Source organism: Tachyglossus aculeatus, chromosome 16, assembly GCF_015852505.1.
Source record: "Tachyglossus aculeatus isolate mTacAcu1 chromosome 16, mTacAcu1.pri, whole genome shotgun sequence".
NCBI lineage: Eukaryota > Metazoa > Chordata > Mammalia > Monotremata > Tachyglossidae > Tachyglossus > Tachyglossus aculeatus.
The window spans coordinates 38,246,483-38,274,169 of record NC_052081.1 but is presented as its reverse complement, the minus strand read 5'-3'; the positions used below and the strand labels follow the sequence as shown (position 1 = coordinate 38,274,169).

The window sequence follows — 27,687 nt, the reverse complement described above, 5'->3', positions numbered from 1 at the left end:
AGGTGGTGTGGGGAAGGGAAGGAGGTAAGATGGGGGGGATGGAGAGGGGGACGAGGGGGTGAGGAAGGAAGGGGCTCAGTCTGGGAAGGCCTCCTGGAGGAGGTGAGCTCTCAGTAGGGCCTTGAAGGGAGGAAGAGAGCTAGTTTGGCAGATGGGCAGAGGGATTGGGGGCATTCCAGGCCCGGGGGGTGACGTGGGCCGGGGGTCGATGGCGGGACAGGCGAGAACGAGGCCTAACGGTGAGGAGATTAGCGGCGGAGGAGCGGAGGGTGCGGGCTGGGCTGGAAAAGGAGAGAAGGGAGGTGAGGTAGGAGGGGGCCAGGGGATGGATGGACAGCCTTGAAGCCCAGGGTGAGGAGTTTCTGCCTGATGCGCAGATTGATTGGTAGCCACTGGAGATTATGGAGGAGGGGAGTGATATGCCCAGAGCGTTTCTGGACAAAGATAATCCGGGCAGCAGCAGGAAGTATGGATTGAAGTGGGGAGAGACACGAGGATGGGAGATCAGAGAGGAGGCTGATGCAGTAGTCCAGACGGGATAGGATGAGAGCTTGAATGAGCAGGGTAGCGGTTGGGATGGAGAGGAAAGGGCTTGGCACATAATAAGCACCTAACAAATGCCGTCATCATTATCATTATTGATAATAAGGGGCCAGGGAAGGCATCATCCCAAACCAAGAGGACGCCTCGGCTTAGAATCCAAAGAGGCCCGCGCTCGGGCCCCGCCCCCCTCCCTCCCGGCCCCGCCCCTCCATCCGAGCCCCGCCCCTTTCCTCCCGGCCCCGCCCCTTTCCTCGTTCCCGCTCCTGAGGCCCCGCCCCCTCCCTCGCGCCTCTCCCCCGGCCTCGCGCCCTGGCCCCGCCCCTCCCTCCCAGCCCCGCCCCTTTCCTCGCTCCCGCTCCTGAGGCCCCGCCCCCTCCCTCGCACCTCCCCCCCGGCCTCGCGCCCGCCGCAGGGCCCCGCCCCCTCCCTCGCGCTCCGGCCCCGCCCCCTCCCTCGCGCCCCTCGCCCGGCCCCGGCCTCGCGCCCGCCGCAGGGCCCCGCCCCCTGCCTCGCGCCTCCCCCCCGGCCTCGCGCCCTCGCTCGGGCCCCGCCCCCTCCCTCCAGGCCCCGCCCCTTGCCCGCGCTCGGGCCCCGCCCCTTCCCTCGCTCCCGCTCCGGAGGCCCCGCCCCCTCCCCCCGCGCCTGCGCCCCGGCCCCGCCCCTTTCCTCGCGCCCGCGCCTGAGGCCCCGCCCCCCCCCGCGGCGGCGGCGGCGGCGGCGGCTGGGAGCGGGCGCGTGCACGGGCGCGCGTGCGCGCGGAGCCGGAGCGGTAAGGTCGCCGGGCCGGGGGCAGCGGGAGCGCGCCCCCTCCCCTCTCTCCCGCCCCTCCCGCCCCCCCCCCCCGCCATCCCGTTATTACCGCCTCCTCCCCCCCCCCCCCCCCCGCCAGCCGCGGAACCCCCTGTAGGCCCCGCCGCCTGCTTTCTAACCGCTTAACGGGGCCGCCCGGCCCGCGCCCGCAGCCCGGAAAGAAGTGTGGGAGCCCGCGGGATTCAGGTTAGACACGAGGACGAACTTTCCAGCCGGTTTCCGGGGAGCTCTCCGGGTGGGCTGGGGGAGACGCCCCGGGTGGGCGCTCTGTTTGGGACGGGTGACAGTTCTGCCTGCCTGGGTTCCTCACCCGGCCTCTGGCCGCCTCGGAATCTTACTTAGCTCCTTATGGACAGGGTAGATATAGATATCTGCTTATTGTCGTATTGGACTCTCCCAAGCGCTCAGTACAGTGCTCTGCACACAGCTCAGTAGATACGTTTGAATGAATGAGTGAATGAATGGTTATTGTCGTATTGGACTCTCCCAAGCGCTCAGTACGGTGCTCTGCACACAGCTCAGTAAATACGAATGAATGAATGAATGGTTATTGTCGTATTGGACTCTCCCAAGCGCTCAGTACAGTACTCTGCACACAGCTCAGTAAATACGTTTGAATGAATGCTTATTGTCGTATTGGACTCTCCCAAGCGCTCAGTACAGTGCTCTGCACACCTCAGTAAATACGATTGAATTAATGAATGAATGAATGATTATTGTCGTATTGGACTCTCCCAAGCGCTCAGTACAGTGCTCTGCACACAGCCCAGTAAATACGATTGAATGAATGAATGGTTATTGTCGTATTGGACTCTCCCAAGCGCTCAGTACAGTGCTCTGCACACAGCTCAGTAAATACGATTGAATGAATGAATGGTTATTGTCGTATTGGACTCTCCCAAGCGCTCAGTACAGTGCTCTGCACACAGCTCAGTAAATACGAATGAATGAATGAATGGTTATTGTCGTATTGGACTCTCCCAAGCGCTCAGTACAGTGCTCTGCACACAGCTCAGTAAATACGAATGAATGAATGAATGGTTATTGTCGTATTGGACTCTCCCAAGCGCTCAGTACAGGGCTCTGCACACAGCGCTCAACAAATATGATTGAGCGCTTACTGTGTACTGAGCGCTTGGAAAGTACAGTTCAGCAGTAGAGACAGTCCCTGCCCACAACGGGCTCACAGTCTAGAATGACTGAGCAATGGGATGGTGGACCCATCATATTTATTTTGTTAATGATGTGCATAGAGCTTTAATTCTGTTTGTACGATTGAATTAATGAATGTTTTGTTGTCTGTCTCCCCCCTCTCGACTGTGAGCCCGCTGTTGGGTAGGGACCGTCTCTGTATGTTGCCAACTTGGACTTCCCAAGCGCTTAGTACAGTGCTCTGCACACAGTAAGTGCTCAATAAATGCTATTGAATGAATGAATTTGTTCTGACGATTTTGACACCTGCCTACATGTTTTGCTTTGTTGTCTGTCTCCCCCTTCTAGACTGTTTGCCCGTTGTAGGGTAGGGACCGTCTCTATATGTTGCCGACTTGTCAATCAATCAATCAATCGTATTTATTGAGCGCTTACTGTGTGCAGAGCACTGTACTAAGCGCTTGGGAAGTACAAGTTGGTAACATATAGAGACAGTCCCTACCCAACAGTGGGCTCACAGTCTAAAAGGGGGAGACAGAGAACAAAACCAAACATACTAACAGAATAAAATAAATAGAATAGATATGTACAAGCGCTTAGTACAGTGCTCCGCACACAGTAAGCGCTCAATAAATACGATTGAATGAATGAAAGAATGGACCACCCTCATGACCCCACTTTTAGCGGGGTCCTGGGTCAGGTTCCTTCCCCCACCCAACTTTTCCAGCTCTGCTCCCTTTTAGCTTCTTCTCCCGAAGCCCCCGGCCGACCCGCTGGCGAGGGAAATTAAATTTATCGAGGAAGATGCAAGTTGCCGGTGAAATGGGGTTCCCGATCAGAGTCCAGTTGGGTGGAACCTGTGTCCAGAGGGCAGGGTCAGGGGTTTGCTTCCGTCATCCCATCGCGGGCGCGGGCCGAGCTGGGGCAGGGTGGGCACTGACTGGGCACCAGTGGAAATTTGGTCCTGCGAGCCCGGAGTCAGTCTGAATTCTTAAGGCTTCTGACACAGGGTTGGATGGCAGAGACAAAAGGCAGCCATCTGCCAAGCTGCCAGCCAGCCTGCCTCCTTTTCCCCCTCCAGGAATCTGTCTCCTGCACCTCCCATCCTCAGGAAATAGGGGAGTGAGTTGTCTGGGCCATCTCCTTCCTGGGGGTAATCCCAGGACTGTGTGGATGGGATGAACCCCCAAGGGTCCTTTTCCAGGTTCCCCCCCACCCCCCTTGCAGGGATGAACCCCAGGGGTCAGGGACCGTGCCTACCCAACTCGATTGTCCTCTCCCAAGTGTTTAGTACAGGATTCTGCACCCAGTAAGTACTCAGTAAATACCACTGATTGATTGGGAAATAGGATGATTTGGAGGAGAGGGATTGTGTTATCGATCAATCAATCAATCGTATCTCCATCCCCCCATCTTACCTCCTTCCCTTCCCCACAGCACCTGTATATATGTATATATGTTTGTACATATTTATTACTCTATTTATTTATTCATTTTATTTGTACATATCTATTCTATTTATTTTATTTTGTTAGTATGTTTGGTTTTGTTCTCTGTCTCCCCCTTTTAGACTGTGAGCCCACTGTTGGGTAGGGACTGTCTCTATATGTTGCCAATTTGTACTTCCCAAGCGCTTAGTACAGTGCTCTGCACGTAGTAAGTGCTCAATAAATACGATTGATGATGATGATGATGATGATTGAGCTCTTACTGTGTAGGGCTTGGGATGTACAAGTTGGCAACATATAGAGACGGTCCCTACCCAACAGTGGGCTCACAGTCTAGAAGAGTGGGCTCACAGTTTAGAAGGTGGGCTCACAGTCTTGTGTCTGTTTATTGTTATTTTGTACCCTCCCAAGCGCTAGTACAGTGCTGTGCACACAGTAAGCGCTCAGTAAATACCATGGAGTGAATGGGTCTGAACAGAGGCAGGGGTGGCTGCCCTTCCCCCTGCCTGTCCTTTCCAAAGGGCAGTGAGGTCCGGTCTGAGATCTAGGCTGGGCGATGGATGCTTCAGTTGTATTTTCAGATCAGCTTTTTTCTTTGTGATCCCATCCCCTGACCCCCTCAGACTTGGTTTCCTCTTTCCTCCCACCGGAGTGTGTGTGCGGGCGTTGTCGTTGTCATCATCACCCCCCCCCCCCCCCCCGACTCATTCAGTCGTCTTTATTCAGCGCCCACTGTGTGCCAAACACTGTACGAAACGCTTGGGAGAGTACAATAGAACAAAAAACAGACACATTCCCTGCCCAGAAGGAGCTTAAAGACTCCCAAAGTCCCAACTCTCCCGAGGCTGTAGCTCGTCCACTGCTGGGTGGATGGGGAAGGAGCCTGGAGGCCGCCTTTGATCATGGAAATTTGAGGTCCCAAATCTGAACTCCAGCTGAGGATCTGGATAGCGGATCTGCCCTTTTACCCTCCTCAGCCCATTCCTGCCCCCAGGCCTGCCCCTCCTTGCCATCCCATCTTCCTCCTCCTTCCCTTCCTCTTCTCATGCCGTTACCGTTTTTGAAAGGCAGGAAGAAAGCAAACGCCAGCCCCTTTGGACTTGGCTAACTGTGCCATCCTGCCTAGCCTATTTCTCCACTTTCCTTTGTTCCCATTCTTGTGAGAGGAGCAACAACACTCCTCTTACTCCTCCTCCCCACCCCCAGCCCTCCTCACCCTGTCGCTCCTCCCCAGGGCCTGCGGGTTCCAACTGTGCCACCTCTGCCCGAGAAACGAGGGACAAGGAGAGGGACGCAGAGCAAACTGGCAGCGGGGCGCGAGGAGGGAGGGGAGGAGCGTGGAGAAATGGAGCCCAGGTGCTGTTGGCTCATTCCTGTGTTCTCATCCCAGATCTGGGTGGTGACCCAGATTCAGGTTTTTCGTCAGGATGTCGGGGGGGGGGGGGGGGGGGGGTTAAGGGGGAGTGGGTGTCACAGGGAGGAAGGATTGGAGCTAATAAACCTCCCTGATTCATCCGTCAGAGTTGAGCTGGTGGGGTACGATTTCCCCAGGTTGTCCTCTTATTCCCATAAAACCCAGGGCCTAACCTAACCACCCCCTGCCCCTCAACCAGCCTAACCCTAACGTCCCCTGCAAGCCCAGGGCCTAGCCTAACCCCAACCCGTCCCGAAGTCCAGGGCCTGGCCCCCACTGTCTGCTTTGCTGGTGCCCAGACATTGCCAAGCCATTCTGCCCAGGGCTGGCCACGTTGCCCTCCGCTGACCCTGGCCTACAGGAATCCCTCAAGTTCAGGACCCCTTGAGCAAAGTCTGGGGTCCTAAGCTGCATTGCCCCGGTGCCCAGACCCAGCTGGCTCAGGGAGTAGGAGCTGAGGGCATAGTTTGGTGGGAAACTGAGGCTTAGAGTGATCGGAGGAAGTTCTGGGATGGAGCCAGGTGTCTGTGCAGTGGGACCAGCCCTGGCCCTTCTGAGATCTAGAGGCTTTCCCCAGCTGCTCCCCTGGCAGGGAGCGGGTCCCCCATGTCCCCCAATCCATGTTTTGGGATACAGGGAGTGTGGGGCTCATCTGTCTTGGGGTGATCCCTGTAGGTCCCTAGGCTTGAACCACCTAGGTGTGTGTTTACCTGTGTGTGAATGGGAGGTCCGGGGTGTCCAGGCACCTTGGGGGGACAGTCCTGGGGATACCTCAACTTTGTGGGCTCCTGAGGTCAGTCCCACCCGATCTGATCCTCGAGCCCCCAGCTACCTATTGCCCCCTGACCTCTCCCCTGCCTGGCAGCTAGGGTGGATGTCACCGAGCTTCCTCTTTGGGGCTCCATACTCCTGTTCCCGCTCCTGCCTCTCCCCACACTCTTCAATCTTAAGCAAACAGCAGCTTGCTGGGCCCCTTGTGAAGTAAACAAACAGTGTGTGGGAGATAGAATCTGTGCCCAAGCTGCCTGGCAGTCTGGCACTCATGGGAGCTGAGCCCAGTGCCAGTTTGCTTTGTGGATGGGGGACCCCCCCCTTCACCTACGCCAGACGCTACTTCTTCCCCTTCAGTGTAGCATCCCTGAATAGAGGGGGCTCTGGTGTCTGAGGAGGGATTCGGGGAGGGGGAAGGTCCAGGGAGGGACCCAAGGAGACCAGAGATATGGCTATGGTGAATTCCAGGGTAGAATGGGTGGAGATAGGCAGCAAGGTTTGCCACCCATCTAGGAATTGTACTTAGTCAATCAAGTTTATTAAGCACTTACTGTGTGCAGAGCACTGTACTAAGCCCTTGGGAGAGTACAATACAATGATATAACAGATTTGTAGACATGTTCCCTGCCTACAACAAGCTTACAGTTTAGAGGGGGAGACAGACATTAAAATAAGTAAATGAATTATGGACGTGGACTTAAGTGCTGTAGGGCTGAGGGAGGGGTAATAATAATAATAATAATGGTGGTATTTGTTAAACGCTTACTATGTGCCAAGCACTATTCTAAGCACCGGAGTAGATACAAGGTAATCAAGTTGTCCCACGTGGGGCTCACAGTCTTAATCCCCATTTTACAAATGAGGTAACTGAGGCACAGAGAAGTTAAGTGACTTGCCCAAAGTCACACAGCTGAAAATTGGTGGAGCCGGGATTAGAACCCATGACCTCTAAGACTGCAAATCCAAGTGCAAGGGAGATTATAGACTGTGAGCCCGCTGTTGGGTAGGGACCGTCTCTATGTGCTGCCAACTTGTACTTCCCAAGAGCTTAGTACAGTGCTCTGCACACAGTAAGCGCTCAATAAATACGATTGATTGAATGAATGAATGCAGAAGGGAGTGTGGAAAGAGGAAATGACGGCTTACTGGCAGAAGGCTTCTTGGAGGAGATCAATCAATCAATCAATCAATCGTATTTATTGAGCGCTTACTATAGGAGATGTGCTTTCAATAAGGCTTTGAAGGTGGGGAGAGTAATTGTCCGATAAGAAGAGGGATGGTGTTCCAGGCCAGAGACAGGACGTGGGCGAGGGGCCGTGGTGATTGGATGAAATTGAAGTACTGCGAGTAGGTTGGCTTTAGAGGACAAAGTGTGCAGACTGGCTTGTAGGAGAGCGGCGAGGTATGAGGGGGCAAAGTGATTGAGTGCCTACTGCCTGGCAGGAAGAGGATGGACATCTTCCACCAGTGGCCGGCTTCCCGGGGAACCATATCGTGTCACAGAAGGGAAACTGAGGTCTGGAGATTGGAAGGACCCATTGAGGCCAGCCCTGAGTACAGATGCTCATCTGGGAGATGGTCTTCCAGAACCAGAATCTCGCCTGGTTCATGTTGGGTCCCTGGGGGTTGGGCGGCTCTCGGTTGGTTTGGGAACCTTCTTCTGACTTGGGCAGAGGATCTTCAGGGGAGCCGGAGCAAGGGGACCCTAAGCTGGAGCCTGGGCAGTTTCCGTGGATTGGAGGTGGGGGATCCCAGTGAGTGTGTGTGGAGTGATTTTTTCCCCCTCCCTGCCTTTCCTCCCAGTCATCCAACTCTGACTAGGGACTGCCCATCCGGGGCCTGGGCTCCAAACAGCTGTCCAGTTCCTCCTGGGTTTTGGTCTGGAGTCTGGCTGGAGGCCCCAGCTTAGTCAGTGATGAGACAGAGAATGGCATTCTGGCCCACTGCTGGGTAGGGACTGTCTCTATATGTTGCCAACTTGTACTTCCCAAGCGCTTAGTACAGTGCTCTGCACACAGTAAGTGCTCAATAAATACGATTGATGATGATGATGATGATTCTGGGTTGGCAGACTGTGAGCCCCAGTGGGACAGTGGAGAATGGGGCCGATCTGATTACCTTGGGTAATAGGATTAATAAAAATTGTATTTCTTTTTTTTTAATGGCATTTATTAAGCACTTACTATGTGCAAAGCACTGTTCTTAAGCACTTAGTCTTTACCAAGCACTGGGATGGGTACAAGATAATCGAGCCAGACACGGTTCCTGTCCCACATGGAGCTCACGGTTTACAAGGGAGGTAGAACAGGTAATTAATCCCCATTTTACAGATGAGGAAACAGGCACAAAGTAGTTAAGTGACTTTCCCAAAGTCACCCAGCATGAAAATGGCAGGAACAGGATTAAAACCCAGGTCCTCTGACTCCCAGGACTGTGGTCTTTTCACTAGGCCCTGCTGCTTCTCTGGTATCTTCCCCAGCACTGCACGGAGAAGCAGTGTGCCTCAGTGGAAAGAGCCCGACGGGCCTGGGTTCTAATACCGGCTCTGCCAAATGCTTGTTGTGTGACCTTGGGCAAGTCACTTAACTTCTCCTTGCCTCAGTTCTCCCGTTCTCCCTCCTGCATAGACTGTGAGCCCCATGTGGGACAGGGACTCTGTCCAAACCCAATTCACTTGTATCTGCCCCAGTCCTTAGAACAGTGTTTGACCCGTAGTAAGGGCTTTAACAAATACCATTTTAAAAAGTACCATCATCATTATTATTATTACTAGTCCTCCCCTCCAGCAGTGATCATTTTCAAGGAGCCCTTTCCCTTCCTCCCCTTTTGTGGGAAGGATCCAGGATGGTGGTGGCCAGGGGAGTGGTAGCCATCTCTCCCAGGGGGGATGTAGGAAGGACAAATGTCTTGAAGAGGTAGAGAGGCCACTTGGAGGGGCCCAGGCCCAAAGTCACCTGCCCGGGTCCAGATGGGTCCGTCCCGGCCCGTCTGGGCAGGTGGTCTGAGGCCAGTTTCAGAGCAATAAGAGCCTCCTCTGTGGAAAGGAAGTGGAGTGGGAACAGATCGGATAACCTTCCACTGGGGCCTGTCCTTTCTTGCTTCACCCTCTCCACACCCCCCGGACACGGGCAGCCCCGACTGTCCTCTCCCTCCCGCCCCACTTGCGTCATGGGCCCCACGGGCCCGGCCTGTCCTTGCCCCAGAGCTTGGAATTTCCCATGAACTCATCTCATTTTCCCAACTCCAGAGGCATCTAAGCAATGAGCATCCCCGGGGGCAGAGCCATGAGGAAGGGCCAGGCAGCTGACTAGGAATGATAATAATAATCATAATAGTAATAATGGAGGGGATTATTAGGGGCCATGCACTGTGCTGAGAGCTGGGTAAATGCAGGAGAATCAGATCAGGCAGTCTCTGTCCTACATGGGGTCCACTGGCTTCAAGGATGGAAGAACGAGTGTTTCATCCCCATCTTACAAATGAGGAAACTTAAGACCCTGAGAAGTAAAGTGACTTTCCCACGGTCCGTCACGCAGCAGGCAAGTGGTGGAACCCTGACGGGAATCTTGGTCTCCTGATGGATTCTGCCCTTCTGCCTCCCCAAATTTGTATGTGAATCCCCCGGGGATTGAGGGGAGAGAGGTTGGTGATGGGGGGTGATGGGGTGGGGGTTGCTCACTCTTGGACTGTTAGGGTGGCGTGATTATAGCCTTAGCAGAAATGGGATTTGGCAAAGGTCTTGGGCCTATTTACTCTGCGGTTGCACTCTGCTAGAGAAAGGAGGGGTAAACTGCCCCAGTGACACTTCATCCCCCGCCTGCCTCTCTCTTCTTCCCATCTCCCTCCTTTCCTTACCCTGAGAAGCAGCGTGGCTTAGTGGAAAGAGCATGGGTTGGGAGTCAGAGGACATGGGTTCTAATAATAATAATAATGGTGGTATTTGCTAAGCGCTTACTCTGCACCAAACACTGTTCTAAACGCTGGTATAGATACAAGGTTATCAGGTTGTCCCACATGGGGCTCACAGTCTTAATCCCCATTTGACAGGTGCAGTAACTGAGGGACAGAGAAGTTAAGTGATTCATCTCAGCTCTGCCACTTGTCTGCTGTGTGACCTGGGGCAAGCCATTTAACTTCTCTGTGCCTCAGTTACCTCATCTTTATTATTATTATTGTAAGCACTTAAATACCATTATTATTAGTATTATTAATAATAATAATAATAAGGGGCAATAATGGTGCAATAATGCCCAATTGGTGCAAATGGTGCAATTAGGGGCAATAATAATTAGTGGGCAATAATGCCCACTAATGATAATGGTATTTAAGTGCTTATTATGTGCCAAGGGAGAATACAAGGTAATCCTTGTGGATTTGGATGTGGATGTGGATCCTTGTGGTATTTGTTAAATCCACGGCAACCATGTGGACTCACGGTCTTAATCCCCATTTTACAGATGAGGGAACTGAGGCACGGAGAAGTTTAAGTGACTTGCCCAGAGTCACACAGCCGACAAGTGGCGGGGATTAAGACTGTGGGACAACCTGATTACCTTCTATCCACCCTAACGCTTAGAACAGTGCTTGGCACATAGTAAGCACTTAACAAATACTATTATTATTATTATTCCTGCCTCTCTCTCCCTCCCAACCCTCCCTTTCTCACTGTGTCTCTGTCCCTTCCTCCCTCCCAGCCCCAGGGCACCCGAGCAGTGCAGCCAGCCCTCGGGAGGAAGGGAGGGAATGGAATGGATTCAAAGGTCGTTTGCGGGCGGGGTCGCCCCACTGTCGGATGAATAGCCCAGGGCCCCAACCAGGTAGAGAGGAATTCCTGCCCTGCCGTGTTGTACTCTCCTAAACGCGTAGTACAGTGCACGTAGTAAGCACTAAATAAATAGCACCGATGATGATGGCAGTGATGATGTGGCTCCGGCTTAAACCTCATTTTGTTGATGGCTCAAGCGTGGCTCAGTGGTAAGAGCACGGGCTTTGGAGTCGGAAGTCACAGGTTCAAATCCCGGCTCTGCCAATTGTCAGCTGTGTGACTTTGGGCAAGTCACTTAACTTCTCTGTGCCTCAGTTACCTCACCTGTAAAATGTGGATTAAGACTGTGAGCCCCCCGTGGGACAAACTGATCACCTTGTATGTACCCCGGTGCTTAGAACAGTGCTTTGCACATAGTAAGCGCTTAATAAATGCCATTATTATTAATCCTCATTTTGCAGACGAGGTGACTGAGGCAGAGAATTGACCTGCCCAAGGTCACACAGCAGATAAGTGGCGGAGCTGGGATTAGAACCCAGGCCCGTGCTCTTTCCATCAAGTCACGCTGCTTAGTCATTCGTGCAATCAATCAATCGTATTTATTGAGCAGTTACTGTGTGCAGAGCACTGTACTAAGCGCTTGGGAAGTAAAAGTTGGCAACATATATGAAAAAAACTGCTCTGGGAGCTGGGGAGAGGTCCGGGCCCCCACGGAGTGCAGAGGCTAAAGGTGGAAGGGTTGGGGCGGGGGGGGGAGAGACACATGGAGAGAAGCAGCTGTGGCTCAGTGGAAAGAGCCCGGGCTTTGGAGTCGGAGGTCATGGGTTCAAATCCCGGTTCCACCACTTGTCAGCTGTGTGACTTTGGGCAAGTGACTTGACTTCTCTGTGCCTCAGTTCTCTCATCTGTAAAATGGGGATTAAGTCTGTGAGCCCCACGTGGGACAGCCTAATCACTCTGTATCCTCCCCGGCGCTTAGAACAGTGCTTTGCACATAGTAAGCGCTTAATAAATGCCATTATTATTTATTATATCAGTCCAAATTCAGCAAAAATACCAATTGAACAAGAGCAGCAGCAGGCAGGGCATCGCTGTCGGGAGGGAAGAGTCCAAACTGTCGCAACCCAACACTTCCAACTCGGCAGGGAGGGGAAGGCGCCTTAGCCCCCTGGGGGGAGAGAGGGCAGGAGAAGGGGGGGTTTCTGTATCACCTTGTGTCCTCCCGCCTTCCTCACCCTCCCTCCTCCTCCTCCCCCCCGCAGGGCCCAAGCTTGCATAACCTCCCCCGCCCTCCTCCCCTTCCTCTCCGGGTAGAAAATTAACCGGTTTAAAAAGCTAATTGTGTGATTGGCCTTAGGGAGCAGGAATCCATGTCGCTGTTGAAATGCTTCCCAGGAAGAGACCGGGCCAAGGGCTGGGAACTGACCCCTCTTTAAGGTGGGGTTGGGGACCCTGGTCCAGGTTGGGAGTGGGGGGATTCAGGGCTGCTACCCCTATGGTGAGGAAGTGCCTGCACTTTCTTCCCAGTGTTGCTCTCTGGGCTAAGGGATTTGAGAGCCCCCAGACCCCCGCCCCAAGGTCAGCCCCGACTGCTCTGTGGGAGACGGGTTGTTTGGGGGCACCCTCAGGGGCAGTGATGAGTTGGGGGGCTGACAGGTGAGGGGCTGGGGGATCCTGTGGTCGTTTGTGGCCTGGGTGTGAGGAATGTGGGCAGCAGGAGGTGGCATTGCTCTGCCCACTCTGGGAGAGTGGGGGTCGGGAGGATGTTTTCAGAACTTAATTAAAGAGCTGTGGGGGGAGCAGCTGCTTTCTTTCCAGACCCTGGAGCAGCTGGGGATGCAGGCTTGGATAGTGGAGTGGACAGGGAGGGGATGGGAACCACTGACCCTTCCCTCTCTTCCTGTATCCCTCCCTCCCCTCCTGCCTTCTTTCCCCTCCCTTTTCTCGCCCTCCCCTTCCCGTCCCTCCAGGTCACTGGTTCTGGGGAAGATCAGTTTCAGGAAACTCCCCTTTTCTGCTTTTTCCACCCGCCCCAGAGCAGATGGAGGGAAAAGTGCGGGTTTGTGTTGAGAGAGAGTCAAGGAATGCCCGCGTCTATGGCCTTTCCAGAGGCCACCTCAGCATTCCCCTGCCTTGGGGCAGGGTTGGAGAATAGGTGAGCTTGGCCCTGGCCCGCCCACGCAGCAGGGAGTGGGTGGAGAGGAAGGGCCCAGGGCTGTGTATGTGTGTAAAATAGTGCTTCTCCTGCTGATGGCTAAACAAGGCTGTTCATTATGGAGAAGAGAGGGGGGAGAAGCAGACGGAAGCGCCTTGGGGGAGACCCAGTCCCTGTTCCCAGAAATCACGTGAGCCAAATCCGAGCTTCCTTGATCTGGGCACTGAGTTTGCTGACGGAGAGTGGGATGGGCAGGGATCTCTGCACCATGACTGAACGAGGATACACCTGACTCCAGGGGTTCAGAGCTGACTACCAGCCCGGGATGCAGGACACCGGGGTTTGAGACCCCCCACCTCCCACCCCGCATCTCCCATGACCTCTCTCCCTTCTCTGTTCTTTCCTGGGAAGCAGTCCTGGACCTGGAGTGGGGGTAGGGGGTGGGCAGAGGGCTTAGGGCCCCAGTCAGGCAGAGACAGTCAATCAATCAACAGTATTTATTGAGAGCTTACTATGTGCAGAGCACTGTACTAAGCACTTGGGAGTTGGCAGGCATGTTCCCTGCCCATAACAAGCTCACAGTCTAAGACAAAGACTAAGGCAAATGGGTCTGGGGGCACTTTGAAGGTGTCTTCTCTGGCTGGGGGGTGATTTCATAATAATAATAATGGTATTTGTTAAGCGCTTACTATGTGCCAGGCACTATACTAAGCACTGGGGTGGATACCAGCAAATTGAGTAGTCCCTGTCCCATGTGGGGCTCACAGTCTCAATCCCCATTTTACAGATGAGGTAACGGAGGCACAGAGATGTGAAGGGACTTGCCCAACGTCCCACAGCAGACAAGCTGGAATTAAAACCCATGACCTTCAGACTCCCAGGCCCGTGGGGTGGGGGGTATCCTGGAAGGTCCTTGGGGGTTGGGGCCTTGATTTTTCACTGCGATTGTATCAAGCAATAGTATTTATTGAACACTTACTATGTGCAGAGGACTGTACTGCATGCTTGGGAGAGTTCAGTACAGTACAACAGAGTTGGTAATAACACTCTCATCATCATCATCATCATCAATCGTATTTATTGAGTGCTTACTGTGTGCAGAGCACTGTACTAAGCGCTTGGGAAGTACAAGTTGGCAACATATAGAGACAGTCCCTACCCAACAGTGGGCTCACAGTCTAAAAGACACTCAGACACCTAACCAAATGCCCTGCATCCAGTAAGTGATCAATTCTCCCTGGGCCTCACTGAAATCCCCCTCCCCACCTCCATGGGCTGTGGGAGAGGCCAGGCAGTAGTTCTCAGATCACCCCACCCCCACCCCCCAAGCCCTTAGTACAGTGCTCCACGGTCAATAAGTATGATTGAATTGAATGAACACACACATCCCCACCTACCTACCCTTCTCTCACTCCGTGACCCAGATGCATTTAGCACTTGAGCCGTCTTCTCACCTCTGGTTGGAGACTCAGCCGCACAGGTGTGATAGGAGGTGGGGGAACTGAGGCCTGGGAGCCGGGCACTGGGCTAGTTGGCGCCATGGTGGGGTCGACCCAGCCCATACAGATCTAGGAAAGACCACCGTCAAATACAAGCTCCTCCTGCCAGACATCTCAATCTTCAAATCCACCCTGAGCAGGAGCAGTGGCTCAGTCGCATGTCTCCTGCCTTCTAGGGAATCACCCACCTAGTCCCAGGCAGAGGAGGCGTTTGAAGCCCTATAAAGGTGGGAGAACTGGAAGCGGAAAGCTGATACATCAAACAAAAACTCCTCACCATTGGCTTCAAAGCACTCAATCCCACTCCTACCCCCTCCTACCTCACCTCCCTACTCTCCTACTACAACCCAGTCCCCACACTTGGCTCCTCTACTACTAACCTCACTGTTCCTCTGTTCCTTGCCCATGTCCTGCCTCTGGCCTAGAATGCCCTCCCCGTCATATCCGATAGTTACGCTCCCCCCACTTCAGAGCCTTACCGATGGCACATCTTTTCCAAGAGGCCTTCCCTGAATAAGCCCCCTTTCCCCTTCTCCCACTCCTTCTGTGTCTCCCTGACTTGCATCCCTTATTCATTATTAGAGAAGCAGTGTGGCTCAGCGGAAAGAGCCCAAGCATTGGAGTCAGAGGTCATGGGTTCAAATTACGGCTCCACCACTTGTCAGCTGCCTGTCTGAAGTCACTTAACTTCTCTGTGCCTCAGTTACCTCATCTGGAAAATGGGGATTAAGTCTGTGAGCCCCACGTGGGACAACTTGATTACCTTGTATCTACCCTAGCGCTTAGAACAGTGGTTTGCACATAGTAAGCGCTTAATAAATGCCATCAATATTATTCATCCCCCCTCCCAGCCCCACAGCAATTATGCCCATACCTGCCATTTATTTATTTATATGAATGTCCGCCTCTCCCTCTAGACTGAGAGCTCATTGTGGGAAGGTAATGTTTTTGCTTATTGTTATTATATTGTACTTTCCCAAGCACACTGTGCACAGTAAGCGCTCAATAAATATGATGCGTGGCAGTGGTGGTGTGGGAGGTTTTCCTCCGCCCGCAGAGCACACACAGGAGACACTGGGAAAGGAAGGCAGGGGGATGGACAGTATGACCTCTCTGACCCAGCTCAGAAATGGGGTCCGGGAGGTTGGACGTTTCTGGGCCTGATGGGACCAGCTGGATAGTTTGCGGGGCTGTGGGCTCCACAGTCTGTGAGAAGGAGTAAGTGCCTGGAGCCAAACGGCTCAACTTTCCATCCTGTTCTGTTTGTGTAAAAATTATTCAGGAAGCAAACATCAACAGGCTCATCCTTGGCCTGTCCGGCCCAACAGGCAGATAAAGTGGGCTCAGCTTGGTCCCCTGAGGGGGCGGGGCCGGAGGTGGGGCAGGGAGACTGAGGCTGGCCCCGGCTTAGCCATGCAGACTGTTCCAGCGGCTATCTGAAGCCCAGGAGGGCCAGGGACTGAGACAGGGCAGGGAATAATAGTAATAATAATAGTATTTGTTAAGCGCTTACAGTGTGCCAGGCACCGTTCTAAGCGCTGGGGTAGATACAAGCTAATCAATTTGGAAATAATAATAATAATGATGGCATTTATTAAGTGCTTACTAGGTGCAAAGCACTGTTCTAAGTGCTGGGGAGGTTACAGGGTGATCAGGTTGTCCCACGGGGGGCTCACAGTCTTTAATCCCCATTTTACAGATGAGGTAACTGAGGCACAGAGAAGTTAAGTGGCTTGCCCGAAGTCACACAGCCGACAATTGGCGGAGCCTGGATTTGAACCCATGATCTCTGACTCCAAAGCCCGTGCCCTTTCCACTGAGCCACGCTGCTTCTCTAAACATGGGAAACAACCCGTGTCCACTGGGGTTCACAGTCTGAATCCCCATTTGACAGATATGTGAACTGAGGCACAGTGAAATGGCTTGCCCAAGGTCTCCCAGCAGACAAGTCGTGGATCAGGGAGTAGAACCCAGGTCCTTCTGACTCCCAGGCGATTCTATCCATAAGGTCATGTTGAACTGGTGTGGTCAGAGGCCGGGCTGCCTTCAGCCTCAGTTTCCCCCCTCCTGGCCCAGTGCTGAGATCAGCCAGATTGGCAGCTGGCAAGTGGGGTTTTTTGGTCAGTGCTTCTTTCCCTGGCTTGTTTTCCAGAGTTCCAATGGCCTGGCATCAGGACCGCCACCGGGCGTGGGGGACCCTGTGACCCCGGTTGCTCGGTGCTACCCCCTCCGCCCAGGCTGCCCTGGCCCCTGGACGGTCCTGGCCTCAGGCAGCAGGAAGCAACAGCAACAGCACAGCCTCCCCCTTAAGGGGGGAGGAGGGACCCTGGGTCCCTTGCTCCTTCTGAAGATCCAGGAGGCCCTGCCCCGGGAAGATGCCAGGGAGCTTGGGATCGCTGCTCCTGGGGTTCCTGATAGCGACTGCTGCGAGCCTGACCCCCCGGAGGTCGGCCGTGGACCTGGACGTCACCCCGAGGATGACCGTCCCCCATGAAGGTGAGATTTTCCTGGGCCCTGAGGGCCCCCTCGCACCCGCCCCTCCCCGGGGCACCACCAGGCCTCAAGGCAAAGCACTGGGACTGGGCAAAAGGGGTGGCTTGAAGGGAGGGGCGGAAAGGGCAGGACAGTGTCCACAACCCCCCAAAACACACACACGCACACATACACACACCTCCGTCCCCCCACCCCCACCTGTCTTCTCCCCTCCTCCTTCCCTGCAGAGCTGACTGGTACCCGGCTCTTCGGTGGCGGCACCCTGAACTACTCAACCCTCCTGCTGGAGGAGGCAGCCGGGTTGCTGCTTGTGGGGGCTCGCGGAGCCCTCTTCTCCCTTAACTCCAGTGACATTGCCGACGGCGCCCACCGCGAGGTCAGTGAGGGGTTCCCCCTGCCCCCTTTGTGCCCCCCTCTGGTTTTAGGCGAACACTAGCCTGCCTCCTCCTCTGGGAGCGGACACGCAGGATCCCCCAGGTCGATGGAGATGCAGTTTGCTAAAAGGGCACTCAATAGATTCTCCGTGCCGGCAGCGTCTCATTCAGGTGGTGCTCAGAAAAGACCAGGGCTGGTGTCTGAGGCCCTTCCCAAGGTGGCCCTGCCCACCCTGTGCTCCACCTCCCTTGCCACTTTGCTCCCTGCTGGGCCCATCCCTGCTCCCTCCAGTCCTCTCTCAGGCCGTGGGCCAGTCCTGCCTGACACCAGCTCTCCTCTCCCGTTCCACCTGAAAACAGCCTAGAGCCACAGCCCAGCCGAATGTCTGTCCCGCCTACAGGCCACTGCTCCCAACCCGAAAAGAAGGAACTGATGTGTCCTGAGTGGGGAGTGGTTAGCTGGGGTTGCAGACTGTCTGTCCTTCCGTCAGCCCTCTCCAACTCCATTTTCCTCATCTTTTCCTCTTTCGCCTTCTACCTGGGATGGTGCCCTGGGCCAGAAGAGGAGCCCTTTGCTCCCTGCTGGGCCCGCATCCCAGGGATTAGGGGTGGGAGAAGCAGAGAGTTGACCTTGGGCTGCTCGGCCAGAGGGAGGGGGGAACCAGTCAGGGCTGGGTGCCGGCTGTGGGAGGCAGGATTCCAGAAGAATGAATGCCCTCCTCCCGACTGTAAGCCTGGTACTAGAGTATGACTCTCAGATGGGTTCAGGAAACCCACCAACTGCCATGTAATTTGTTAAAGCCCCCTCTTCTCTTTGCCCCTAAGCACCACACCTGCCACCTCAGGAGGGGCCCCTGGCCAAGGTCAGAGCCTGGAGGTGGCAGGATTGGGCTGGGCGGGCACGGTTCCCATTGTGAGACACATCCCCAGGTCCCCTCAGTCCATTCTGGGGGCGAGGGTGGCTTGGCCTGCTTGCTTTCCGGGACGTCGCTGATCTGGGAGGCCGCAATCGTGTCTGGTAACCGCAGAAGCGGCTGAGGTTTCCTTGATGGGGGCGAAGGGAGCTGTAAGGGTCCCAGTTCTTTCTGTCATGGGGCCAGAGCCCAGAGAGAAACTGGGGGAACCTCCAACCCAGCGGAGGAGAAGGGGATGCCAGAACCCCCAGGGAGTCACCCCCTCCTTTCCCGCTCCCAACCGCCTCAGCCCATCCTCTTCTTCTCACAGATCCGCTGGGAAGCGTCGGCAGAGACACAGAAAGACTGCCTCAAAAAGGGAAAAAACAACCAGGTATGTGCCAGACACCCCCGTCTCCCCCCCTCCCCATGGAGCCCCTGGAGGCAGGGCCAGTGGAGGGTGAGCCAGAGGACACCCTTTCCTGTTGACTCCAGGCTGCCCCTGCCCCTGCCTGGACCAGCAGGAGAGGGTGAGGGACACGTTGGAGGTGGGGCAGCCCTTCTCAGTGGGTGTGGGGCCCCTTCGGAAGGCAGGAGCCCTGGGCGGGCAGTGCTCCCTCTCACCAATTTTTTTAAAGGGCCCAGACTGTCAGATCAGCAGCGCACCTTAAAGCATGGGGTGGAGGGTGGAGGTGAGACAGGGAGCTGATGGGGAAGGCCCCCAGCCTGGGTGGCGGCCTCACCCGCCCCTCTTTCTTCTCCCCCGACCCCAACTGGACGCCCCTCCGCCCACACCAAACCCCCAGACAGAATGTTTCAATCACATCCGGTTCCTGCAGCGGCTCAATGGGACTCACCTGTATGTGTGCGGCACCCACGCCTTCCACCCGCTCTGTGCCGTCATTGTGAGTGCCCCACCACCCCTGACCTCAGAGCTTGAGGAGGCCAGCCCTGCCCAGGGCGGATCACCAGACCTTGCACTGGACCTGTGGCCAGCAGTGGAGCTGGCCAGAGCCTCCTTCAGCTACCCCGGGGCAGCCCTCCACCCGCAGAGCCCCAGTGCCCCATCCCTCCCCTGTGCCCTGCGGGATCTCTGGTTGTCTAAGAAAGAAGGGTTTCTGCCTGCGTGACACACTGGGGGCACAGGGGGGTATCCCGAGGGGGGGTGGGGGGGTCGCCCCCTGGAAAGTTTAAGCCCCTGGTGGGTTGGGAATGAATATGCCTCAGGCTTCTGCTGTACTTTTCCCAGCACTTAAATCAGTGCATTGCACCCAACAGTGGGCACTAAGGAAATGCCATTCCTCATACTCCTTCACCACCATCTCCTCCCCCACCACCACCCCCAACTCCATGGGGACCTCAAATAATTTGCTGGAATGGGAAGAGGCAGAGCTTGGGCGTGAGGGGGTTGCCGGGGTCGGCGGGGTGGAGGTCTATGCGTGTGTGCATGCATGCGTGTGTGGCGGGAAAGCTGAGTGGGGGGTGTTCTCCGTCCCCTGGCCGTGGGTGAGTGTGCTCTTCTCTGCTCTCTCTAGGATGCTGACAAGTTTACTTTACCTTCCAGCTTTGAAGAGGGGAAGGAGAAGTGTCCCTATGACCCTGCTCGAGGCTACACGGGGCTTATTGTAGGTGGGTGGCTGAAGAGGCCTCCCTCCACCCCATTTCCTCCTCTCAGCCTGACTTCTCTTCCCCACCAGCCCGATTTCTCCTCCTCTGTGCCTGACTTTTCTGTGCCCAGCCTGACCTCTCCCTACCCTGCCCCCTCCCCAGCTGTAGCCTCCAGTGCCGCTGATCTCAGGGACAACGCTTGGGGGTGGGGGGGTCCTTCCCTCCCCAGGATCACTGGGGGCGGAGGGGGGGGTGGTGTCAGGTTCCAGGGGCCAGCCAACTGCAGAGTCCCCGGGACTAGCGGGCATTGACACTGGCCTTCCCACCCACCAGATGGGGGGCTGTACACCGCCACCCGGTATGAATTCCGCAGCCTCCCTGACATCCGGCGCAGCCTGCATCCCCGGGCCCTCAAGACTGAGGAGTCGCCCATGCACTGGCTCAATGGTAAGGCGGGAGTGGGGACAGGGGATCCCAGGCGCTGGCTCAGTGGCCAGGCCGATGTTGGGGGGGAGCAGTGGGCAGGAAAGCCCAGTTTGGGGCCAGAGGTGGTTATGGCAATGAGTCCTCTGGGTGCAAAAGTCCCACGGTCAGGGACTTCCCAGGGCTGGAACATACCGAGGCCTGGGGAAATAACCTCGGGTCCTCACAGCGCTGGACTGGAGCCGAGCTGTGCCTAGGGCCATAGCAAAAACTTCCTCTTTCTCTCAGCTGTAGGGTGGGCTGCCCAACCCTCCCCCATCACCTCGCCATGAGGGAGCAGCCGGAGCCCCCTGAGGGGATTGATGGGCTCAGAGCTGGAGGGACAGGCCCGTCGCCAGCCCGTGGCACTGGTGGGAGGGGGCGAGGGGGCAAGAGCCTGACGGGGCAGCCGGGGTCAACTGCCCTGCCTGAGCCTTGGCTCTTTGCCGTCTCTTCCCTCCCCTGCCCCCCACTCCACCCCGACCCTACCCCCTCTGTCTCTCCCTCCCCCCGGGCCCCAGATGCGGAGTTTGTGGCCTCCGTCCTGGTGCGGGAGAGTCAGGGCAGCTCCGTTGGGGATGATGACAAGCTCTACTACTTCTTCACGGAGCGGGCGGCGGAGGAGAGCGGGGGCATTTTTGACCGGAGCCGGGCAGCCCGCGTGGCCCGTGTGGCCCGCATCTGCAAGGTGAGGAGGCGTGCTGTGGAATAGAGGGTCAGGGGGTCCCGGGGTGGGCAAAGATCAGGCTGGAGGAGGATCTGGACCAGGGAAGCGGGTGAGGGTCCAGGAAGCCACGAGCAGAACCCACGAGGGGAGGACTGGAGGTTCTTGCTGCTGGCCAGGCTGGGGACAGAGTGGATCACTTGTAGACACCAAATCCGCCAGGTAGTTTGGGACTGTGGGGATTGGGGTGGCGGGGTTTCAGCAGGTCTGAGGGAAGAGACGAGGCAGGCCAGCTGGGTAATTCCCAGGGCAGCTTGGCATAGAATGAGAGAGTAGGAGCCCTCAGCTTTTCCACAATTCCTTCAGTCCTCGTCACAATTCCCTCTGGGAACTCGGGGTTCCACCTAACTCCTCTCTGTCCTCTCTGAGTTTTGCCTCTGGCCCCTCATTCTGCTCCCAGAGCCCTCCTCCCTCCGTGCAACTACTCCACCCTCTCCCGACCCTCAGGAGGGGAAACTGAGGTTCTGGAAGCCACTATGTGAGTCTGAGTCAGCTGCTTCTTCCCCTGAGTGGCCCGTTGGGGCTTGGGAGGAAGAACGTCAGGCGAGAGATGAGGGTGATGACAGGGTGGGGCTTTCTCACCCACCACCTCCTCCCACGTCCTAGCATCTCTCCTCCCTCTCTCTGCCCCCCGCCTCTGCCACTGGGACCTAGGGTGACCTGGGCGGGAAGAAGATCCTGCAGAAGAAGTGGACCTCGTTCCTGAAGGCCCGCCTGGTGTGCCACGTGCCCTTCTATGAGGCTCTGCAGTCCGTCTGCAGTTTGGATGGCGGCGCCTGGCGTTCCACGCTCTTCTACGCCACCTTCACCCTCTCCACACAGTGGTCAGGAAGGGCACGGGGTGGGAACCACGGGGCGGGGACCATGGGGCATGGACCAGGCTGGGGCACTATGGGGGACCCAGTCGACTCCACTCATCACCCAGCCCAGCGTGAGGGAGGGACCCCAATTGCCTTTGAGGGATGGCGGTCAGGCGGGAGGAGAGGTGGAGAGGAGGGGACCCAGCGAAGCCCCCAGCAGAGGCGGGTGGGGGACATCTCAGGGGGAAGAGTGCTAGGCTGGGCCAGGGGAGAGGGGCCTGTGCTCAGTTTTCCCCGGTGGGCTCCACACCTTCCCATCTGGGGACCCAGCAGGGCCTGTACTTCATTCAATCAATCGTATTTATTGAGCACTTATCATGAGCAAAGCACTGTACTAAGCGCTTGGGAGAGTACAATATAACAATAAACAGACGCATTCCCTCCCCACAACGAGCAGGAGCTTCGTCTGGAGAGGCTCCAGGGTGTGTCCCCCAGCACTTTCACTTCTTTGTGGCTCAAATACCTCATCTGTAAAATGGGGTGAGCCCCGTATAGGACATGGACTATGTCCTATCTGATTAGCTGAGAAGCAGCGTGGCTCAGTGGAAAGAGCCCGGGCTTTGGAGTCAGAGGTCGTGGGTTCAAATTCCGGTTCCGCCAATTGTCAGCTGTGTGACTTTGGGCAAGGCACTTCACTTCTCTGTGCCTCAGTTCCCTCATCTGTAAAATGGGGATTAAAACTGTGAGCCCCCTGGGACAACCAGATAACCTTATAACCCCCCCAGCGCTTAGAACAGTGCTTTGCACATAGTAAGCGCTTAATAAATGCCATTATTATTATTACCCCGGCGTTTAGTACAGTGCCTGGCATAGAATAAGTGCTTTAAAAATACCATAAAAGAAGGGGAGGGCAGTGAGGGTCCCTGGAATAGCTGCTGGCTGGCCAGGATGAGAAAGGAGGTGGTACCCAGTTTGGGGACCCAGGAGAAGTTGCTCCTTTCCCATATCAGTCAATCAGTGGTATTTATTGAGTGCTTATTAAGTGCAGAGTACTGTACTAATCACTTGAGAGAGAACAATTCAACAGAATTAGCAAATAAAAACAGTTTCCAGAGAAAGGGAACTCTCCATCCCCAAACTGTCCTGGGAGGAGGAGGGACTGAAGCAGCGTGGCTCAGTGGAAAGAGCACGGGCTTTGGAGTCAGAAGTCATGGGTTCAAATTCCAACCCTGCCACTTGTCAGCTTTGTGACTTTGGGCAAGTCACTTCACTTCTCTGGGCCTCAGGTACCTCATCTGTAAAATGGGGATTAAGACCGTGAGGCCCCGGTGGGACAACCTGATCACCTTGTAAGCTCCCCAGCGCTTAGAACAGTGCATTGCACATAGTAAGTGCTTAATAAATGCCATTATTATTATTATTAAGGGTTCATGGTCTGAGTGACCCTAAGGTGACTAGAGCCCCACCTGCTACCCGCCCTTCCTGTCTCGCCCTGTGAGTCACTGTCCCATTTCCCCAGGAGAAGCGTGGAGGCCTCAGCCGTGTGCCGCTACAACCTGACGGAGGTGCAGGCCGCCTTCGCTGGCCCCTACATGGAGTACCAGGACTCCTCCCGGAAATGGGGGCGTTACGATGGCAAGGTGCCCGAGCCCCGGCCTGGATCTGTGAGTGCGGGGCTGCTGGAGCCAGGCGCTGGGGCCCTGGGCCGCAGGGGTGGGGCGGGGCCGTCTACCCTGGGCACCTGCTTGGGGTCCCCGGCGACGGGGTGGAGGGTTCATTCCCGAGGAGGTGGAGGGGGTTCAGGGTCAAGGGGAATGGGAGTCCAGAATGGAGGACCAGAGGGGTGATAGGGGTACAGAGGGGACAAGTTCTGGGAGTGCGACCCGCACCTGGCTCCTCCGAGTGTCTTGGGGCCCCAGTGGCAACCACCTCCTGGGCTGGTGGGACTGTGGGACAGACCCGAGAGCTCGCGGAAGGCGGGAATCTCCCCACCCACCCAACCCAGTGGCGTTAAATTTCTCTCCCTCCCACACCCCCGCCAAACTCCACAGTGCATCACAGATGGATTGCGGCGTCGTGGCTTCAACTCGTCGCAGGACCTCCCCAACAGCGTGCTGGACTTTGTGAAGCTGCACCCGCTGATGGCCCAAGAGGTGGGGCCGGCCGGGGGGCGCCCGCTGCTTCTCAAGAGGAACGTGCTCTACACCCAGCTGGCCGTGGCCCGGGTGGACGCGTTGGATGGCTGGCCTTACGACCTGCTCTTTATGGGGACAGGTGGGCACGACCTCCTCCCCGCCCCCCTCTCTCCTTCCCTTCATCCCTCCCCAGCCTCCCCTCCACCCCCCTTTGGCCCTGCCTCCTTCACTGGCTGCCGTCTTGCAGGGGTTAAAGGGTGGGAGCTGAGGGGTCAGAGAGGTAGCCTGGGGACTGGGGGGTACCTTGACCCCCCCCGCTCCTTCCTTGACCAGGGGACGGCTGGATCCACAAGGCCGTGGTGCTGGGTTCCGGGGTGCACATCATCGAGGAGATCCAGGCGTTCCCGGAGCCCCAGCCTGTGGAGGGCCTGGTCATCTCCCTGGCCCAGGTCAGTCTCTGCTTGGGCCCCGGGGACTGTGGTCAGTCAGGAGGGGCCCTGGTGCTCTCTTCTCTTCCTCTTGGCGCTGCACCCCCCCCCCACCCGCCCCAGCCCATTCCTGGGCCCCTCCCTTGTTGGTGGAACCTTACCCCGTGGTCTGCCCAACAAAGCAGTTCAGCAGCCATCGCGCTCCTGGGAAGTAGTTCCCACCCCACGGGTGAGCCCGGCCTCACACGTCGGATTTGGCTTGTTGTTCAGGGCAGGAGAGGAGGCTGGGGGGCTGTCGGGGTGGAAGGTGGGCATCCCCCAGGCTGACCAGCAGCCCCCCTGGCCCTCTGGCTCCACAGCACAGCCTGTACGTGGGAGCGCCCAGTGGGGTCCTCCAGCTGCCCCTGTCCAGCTGCTTCCGCTACGACTCCTGCTACGCTTGCGTCCTTGCCCGTGACCCCTACTGCGCCTGGGACGGGCAGCGGTGTCGCCATGTGGCCAACGTGACCGACAGGTAACGGCAGAGATGGGGCATGGCCAGTCGGCATCAGGGGCTTGAAGCGGGTGAGGGGTCTGGACGACCCGGACACCTATATCTGCTCACATCTCCCGTTTCCGCCACTACTGTGCTGCCTTATCCTCTTTGGAGTTTGGTTAACCTGCCCAGCTCCTGCCCACCCTCAGGACTTCGGGGTTTGAAGGCCAGCGTGGCTTAGCCTCTCCAGCCCACCAAGCTCCCGGCCCGTCTGCTTCCCTCCCCACCACACCACGAGGGTCAAAGTCAACCAGAGCAATAACGGGTCGGGGGCTGGGGAGCGGGGCCCACATCCACGAGGGTCCGCAGGGAGGTCTCTGGGCTCAGGGTGGAGCTGGCAAGTCAAGGCGTGCATACACACCCTGTACACGGGATGGAAAGGTGTACTGGATCTGTATGTCGTCAGTGTTGGCCACTGTTCCTCTTTCCTACACAACTGAAAGTGTCCATCTGCCTCACCAGCGATTGCCAGGGATTCCCTCATGCTAAATCGGGGTGAGGGAGGAGGTGGAGAAGGAAACCTCAGTCAGTATGTCAGCCCTGTTCCGGGGAGTGTGTGCATGCGTGCGTGTGTGTATATCAGAGCGGGCTCTGGGGCATTAGAGAGGAGAGAGAGTCTCTCTCTCCTCTCTCTCTCGAGGAGGGTCTGGAGTAGGCAGTGGGGATGGGAGAGGGGAGATCAGTCAAAGGCAGCCCTCTCAAATCCAACTCCATGGGAAAAGGCCAAGCCTGTGCTCCGGGGCTCAGTGTTCCCAACTGCAGGCTGGGGAGAAGGACCCCAGGGGCTGTGTTTAAGCCTCAGTTCACCTGTGTTCGGGTCTCAGTTCACCTTTTTTGCCCCCATCTGCTCACAACCTCGTCTCTGTTTGAACGTCACAGGGCGGGGCTGACCCAAGATGTGGAGCGCGGGAATCGTGGCTGTGTGAGCGCCAAGATGGGTAATGCTCCTCTCTTTCTGCCTTGCCCTGGAGGGGTGTGCGGGGAACCCATCCCACCCCATGGGAAGCGGGGCCCGCTGTATCAGTGTCTGCCTACTCCCACTTGGGGCTCGCAGTTTAGGTGGGAGAACGGATGAGGAAACCGAGGCACAGAGAAGTTCAGGCAATTGCCCAAGGTCACCCAGCAGGCAAGTGGATAGAGCAAGAGCCGGAGAATCAAGAAGGACCTGGCTTCTTATCCCGGCCCTGTCACTTGTCTGCTGTGTGACCTTGGGCAAGTCACTTCACTTCACTGTGCCTGTTACCTCATCTGTAAAAGGGGTTTTGAGATGGCGAGCCCCATTTGGGACACGGACTGTGTCCCACCTGATTACCTTGTGTGTACCCCAGTGCTTTGAACAGTGCCTAGCACATAGTAAGTGCTTAACGAATACCATTAAAAAAACCCGGCAGAGCCAGGACTAGAACATGAGTCTTCCGGCTCCCAGCCATGGGCTCTTTCCACTTAGACCACGCTCATCTTCCAACACCAGCGTGAGGTGGTCTGACATTGAATGGGTGGGTCACCACGAAATCATCCTGGGTTCCCTTCTCCACTCGGACGGGGAAGAGGCCGAGGGAGTCTGCCTAGTGACAGGATGTCCCACCCCGCCTCCCCCTGAACCCCCCCGCCCCAACCCTAGAGTCCACCAGCCCCTGCCCAGGACCACGTGGCCACGAGGGATTGACAGCTCCTCCCCCTCGGTCCTCCCCTGCCCCAACCGTGAGAACGTCCATGATGGACCAACCGTTCCTCCCACAGCCCCGCTCTGGCCGCCCCCGAAAAACCGGACCGTGGTCCGGGGCGACGATGTCCTGCTGGCCTGCGACCAGCCGTCCAACCTGGCCTGGGCCCTGTGGCAGCTCAACGGGAGCCGGACGCTGGCAGATGGGCAGGAGGGCTACCGCGTCGGGGTGGACGGGCTCCTGGTGACCGACAGCCGGCCGGAGCAGAGCGGCCTGTACCGCTGCTACGCCCAGGAGAACGGGCTGCGCACCCCGCTGGCGGCCTACGCCCTGACCGTCCGCCCCGAACCCCCCGGCCGCCGGCCCCTGCCCAAGGAGCCGGCCCCGGCCCCGGTCTCCCCGGGCCGTGTGACGGCCGACGTGAAGTTGGCGTACATCCTGGCGATCGCGGCGTTGGGGGCCCTGTGTCTGGTGCTGGGCACCGTGCTGTTGCACGTGGCCTGCCGGAGCCGCCGCCGCCGGGGCAAGTTCAGGCCCGTTCTGGGGCAAGCTCGGGCCTGGGCCGGGGGCCACCTGCCCGTGGAGCTGCACACGGTCTCGGGCCAGAGCCCAGGGCCGGACGGCGATGGGGCCGGGGCGGGGGGGGAGCTGGGCCCGGACCACCCCGCCGCCCGCCTGCAGATCATCCCCGGCGAGGCCCCGGCCCCCTCCCCAGCCCGCCAGCCGTCCCCGCCCCCACCGCCGCCGCCCCCGCCGCCCTCGGAGTTGCCCAATGGGCTGGGGGCGCTGCCCAGCATGCTGCGCAAGATGAACGGCAACAGCTACGTGCTGCTGCGGCAGAGCGAGGACGGGCCCCCGCCCCACTTCAGCTCCTTAACCGAGGAGCTCAACAGGTTCCTGGAGAAGCGCAAGCACACGCAGCTGGTGGACAAACTGGACGAAAGCTCCGTCTGAGACCCCCCCTCCTCCCCCACCCCACCCCCGTCCCTCCCTCGGCCGCCTCCCACCTCCCCT

General features: G+C 57.0%; 1 protein-coding gene across 2 annotated transcripts; it reads left to right on the top strand.

The window, feature by feature from the left end:
- The first annotated feature begins 1,470 nt into the window (after window positions 1–1,470).
- Window positions 1,471–27,644, top strand: SEMA4G (semaphorin 4G). 2 transcript variants are annotated; one of them, XM_038757749.1, is made up of 15 exons: window positions 1,471–1,539; window positions 16,710–17,053; window positions 17,278–17,426; window positions 18,649–18,711; window positions 19,124–19,222; window positions 19,853–19,946; window positions 20,259–20,372; window positions 20,909–21,075; window positions 21,766–21,935; window positions 23,431–23,575; window positions 23,963–24,185; window positions 24,380–24,495; window positions 24,834–24,988; window positions 25,889–25,947; window positions 26,750–27,644. In XM_038757749.1, the coding sequence occupies exons 2-15, from the start codon at window positions 16,933–16,935 to the stop codon at window positions 27,625–27,627; spliced, it is 2,553 nt and encodes an 850-aa protein (XP_038613677.1). In that variant the 5' UTR covers window positions 1,471–1,539; window positions 16,710–16,932; the 3' UTR covers window positions 27,628–27,644. The 2 variants fall into 2 exon arrangements, with proteins under 2 accessions (XP_038613677.1, XP_038613678.1); XM_038757750.1 differs by lacking the exon at window positions 1,471–1,539 and adding an exon at window positions 7,830–7,879.
- The last annotated feature ends 43 nt before the right edge of the window (window positions 27,645–27,687 follow it).

Bases quoted from the DNA above. Each gene is read 5' to 3' on its own strand.
- SEMA4G (XM_038757749.1), top strand. From the start codon at position 16,933: ATGCCAGGGAGCTTGGGATCGCTGCTCCTGGGGTTCCTGATAGCGACT. The intron at 19,223-19,852 runs GTGAGTGCCCCA...TGCTCTCTCTAG, and splicing joins ACCCGCTCTGTGCCGTCATT to GATGCTGACAAGTTTACTTT. The intron at 19,947-20,258 runs GTGGGTGGCTGA...CCCACCCACCAG, and splicing joins CTACACGGGGCTTATTGTAG to ATGGGGGGCTGTACACCGCC.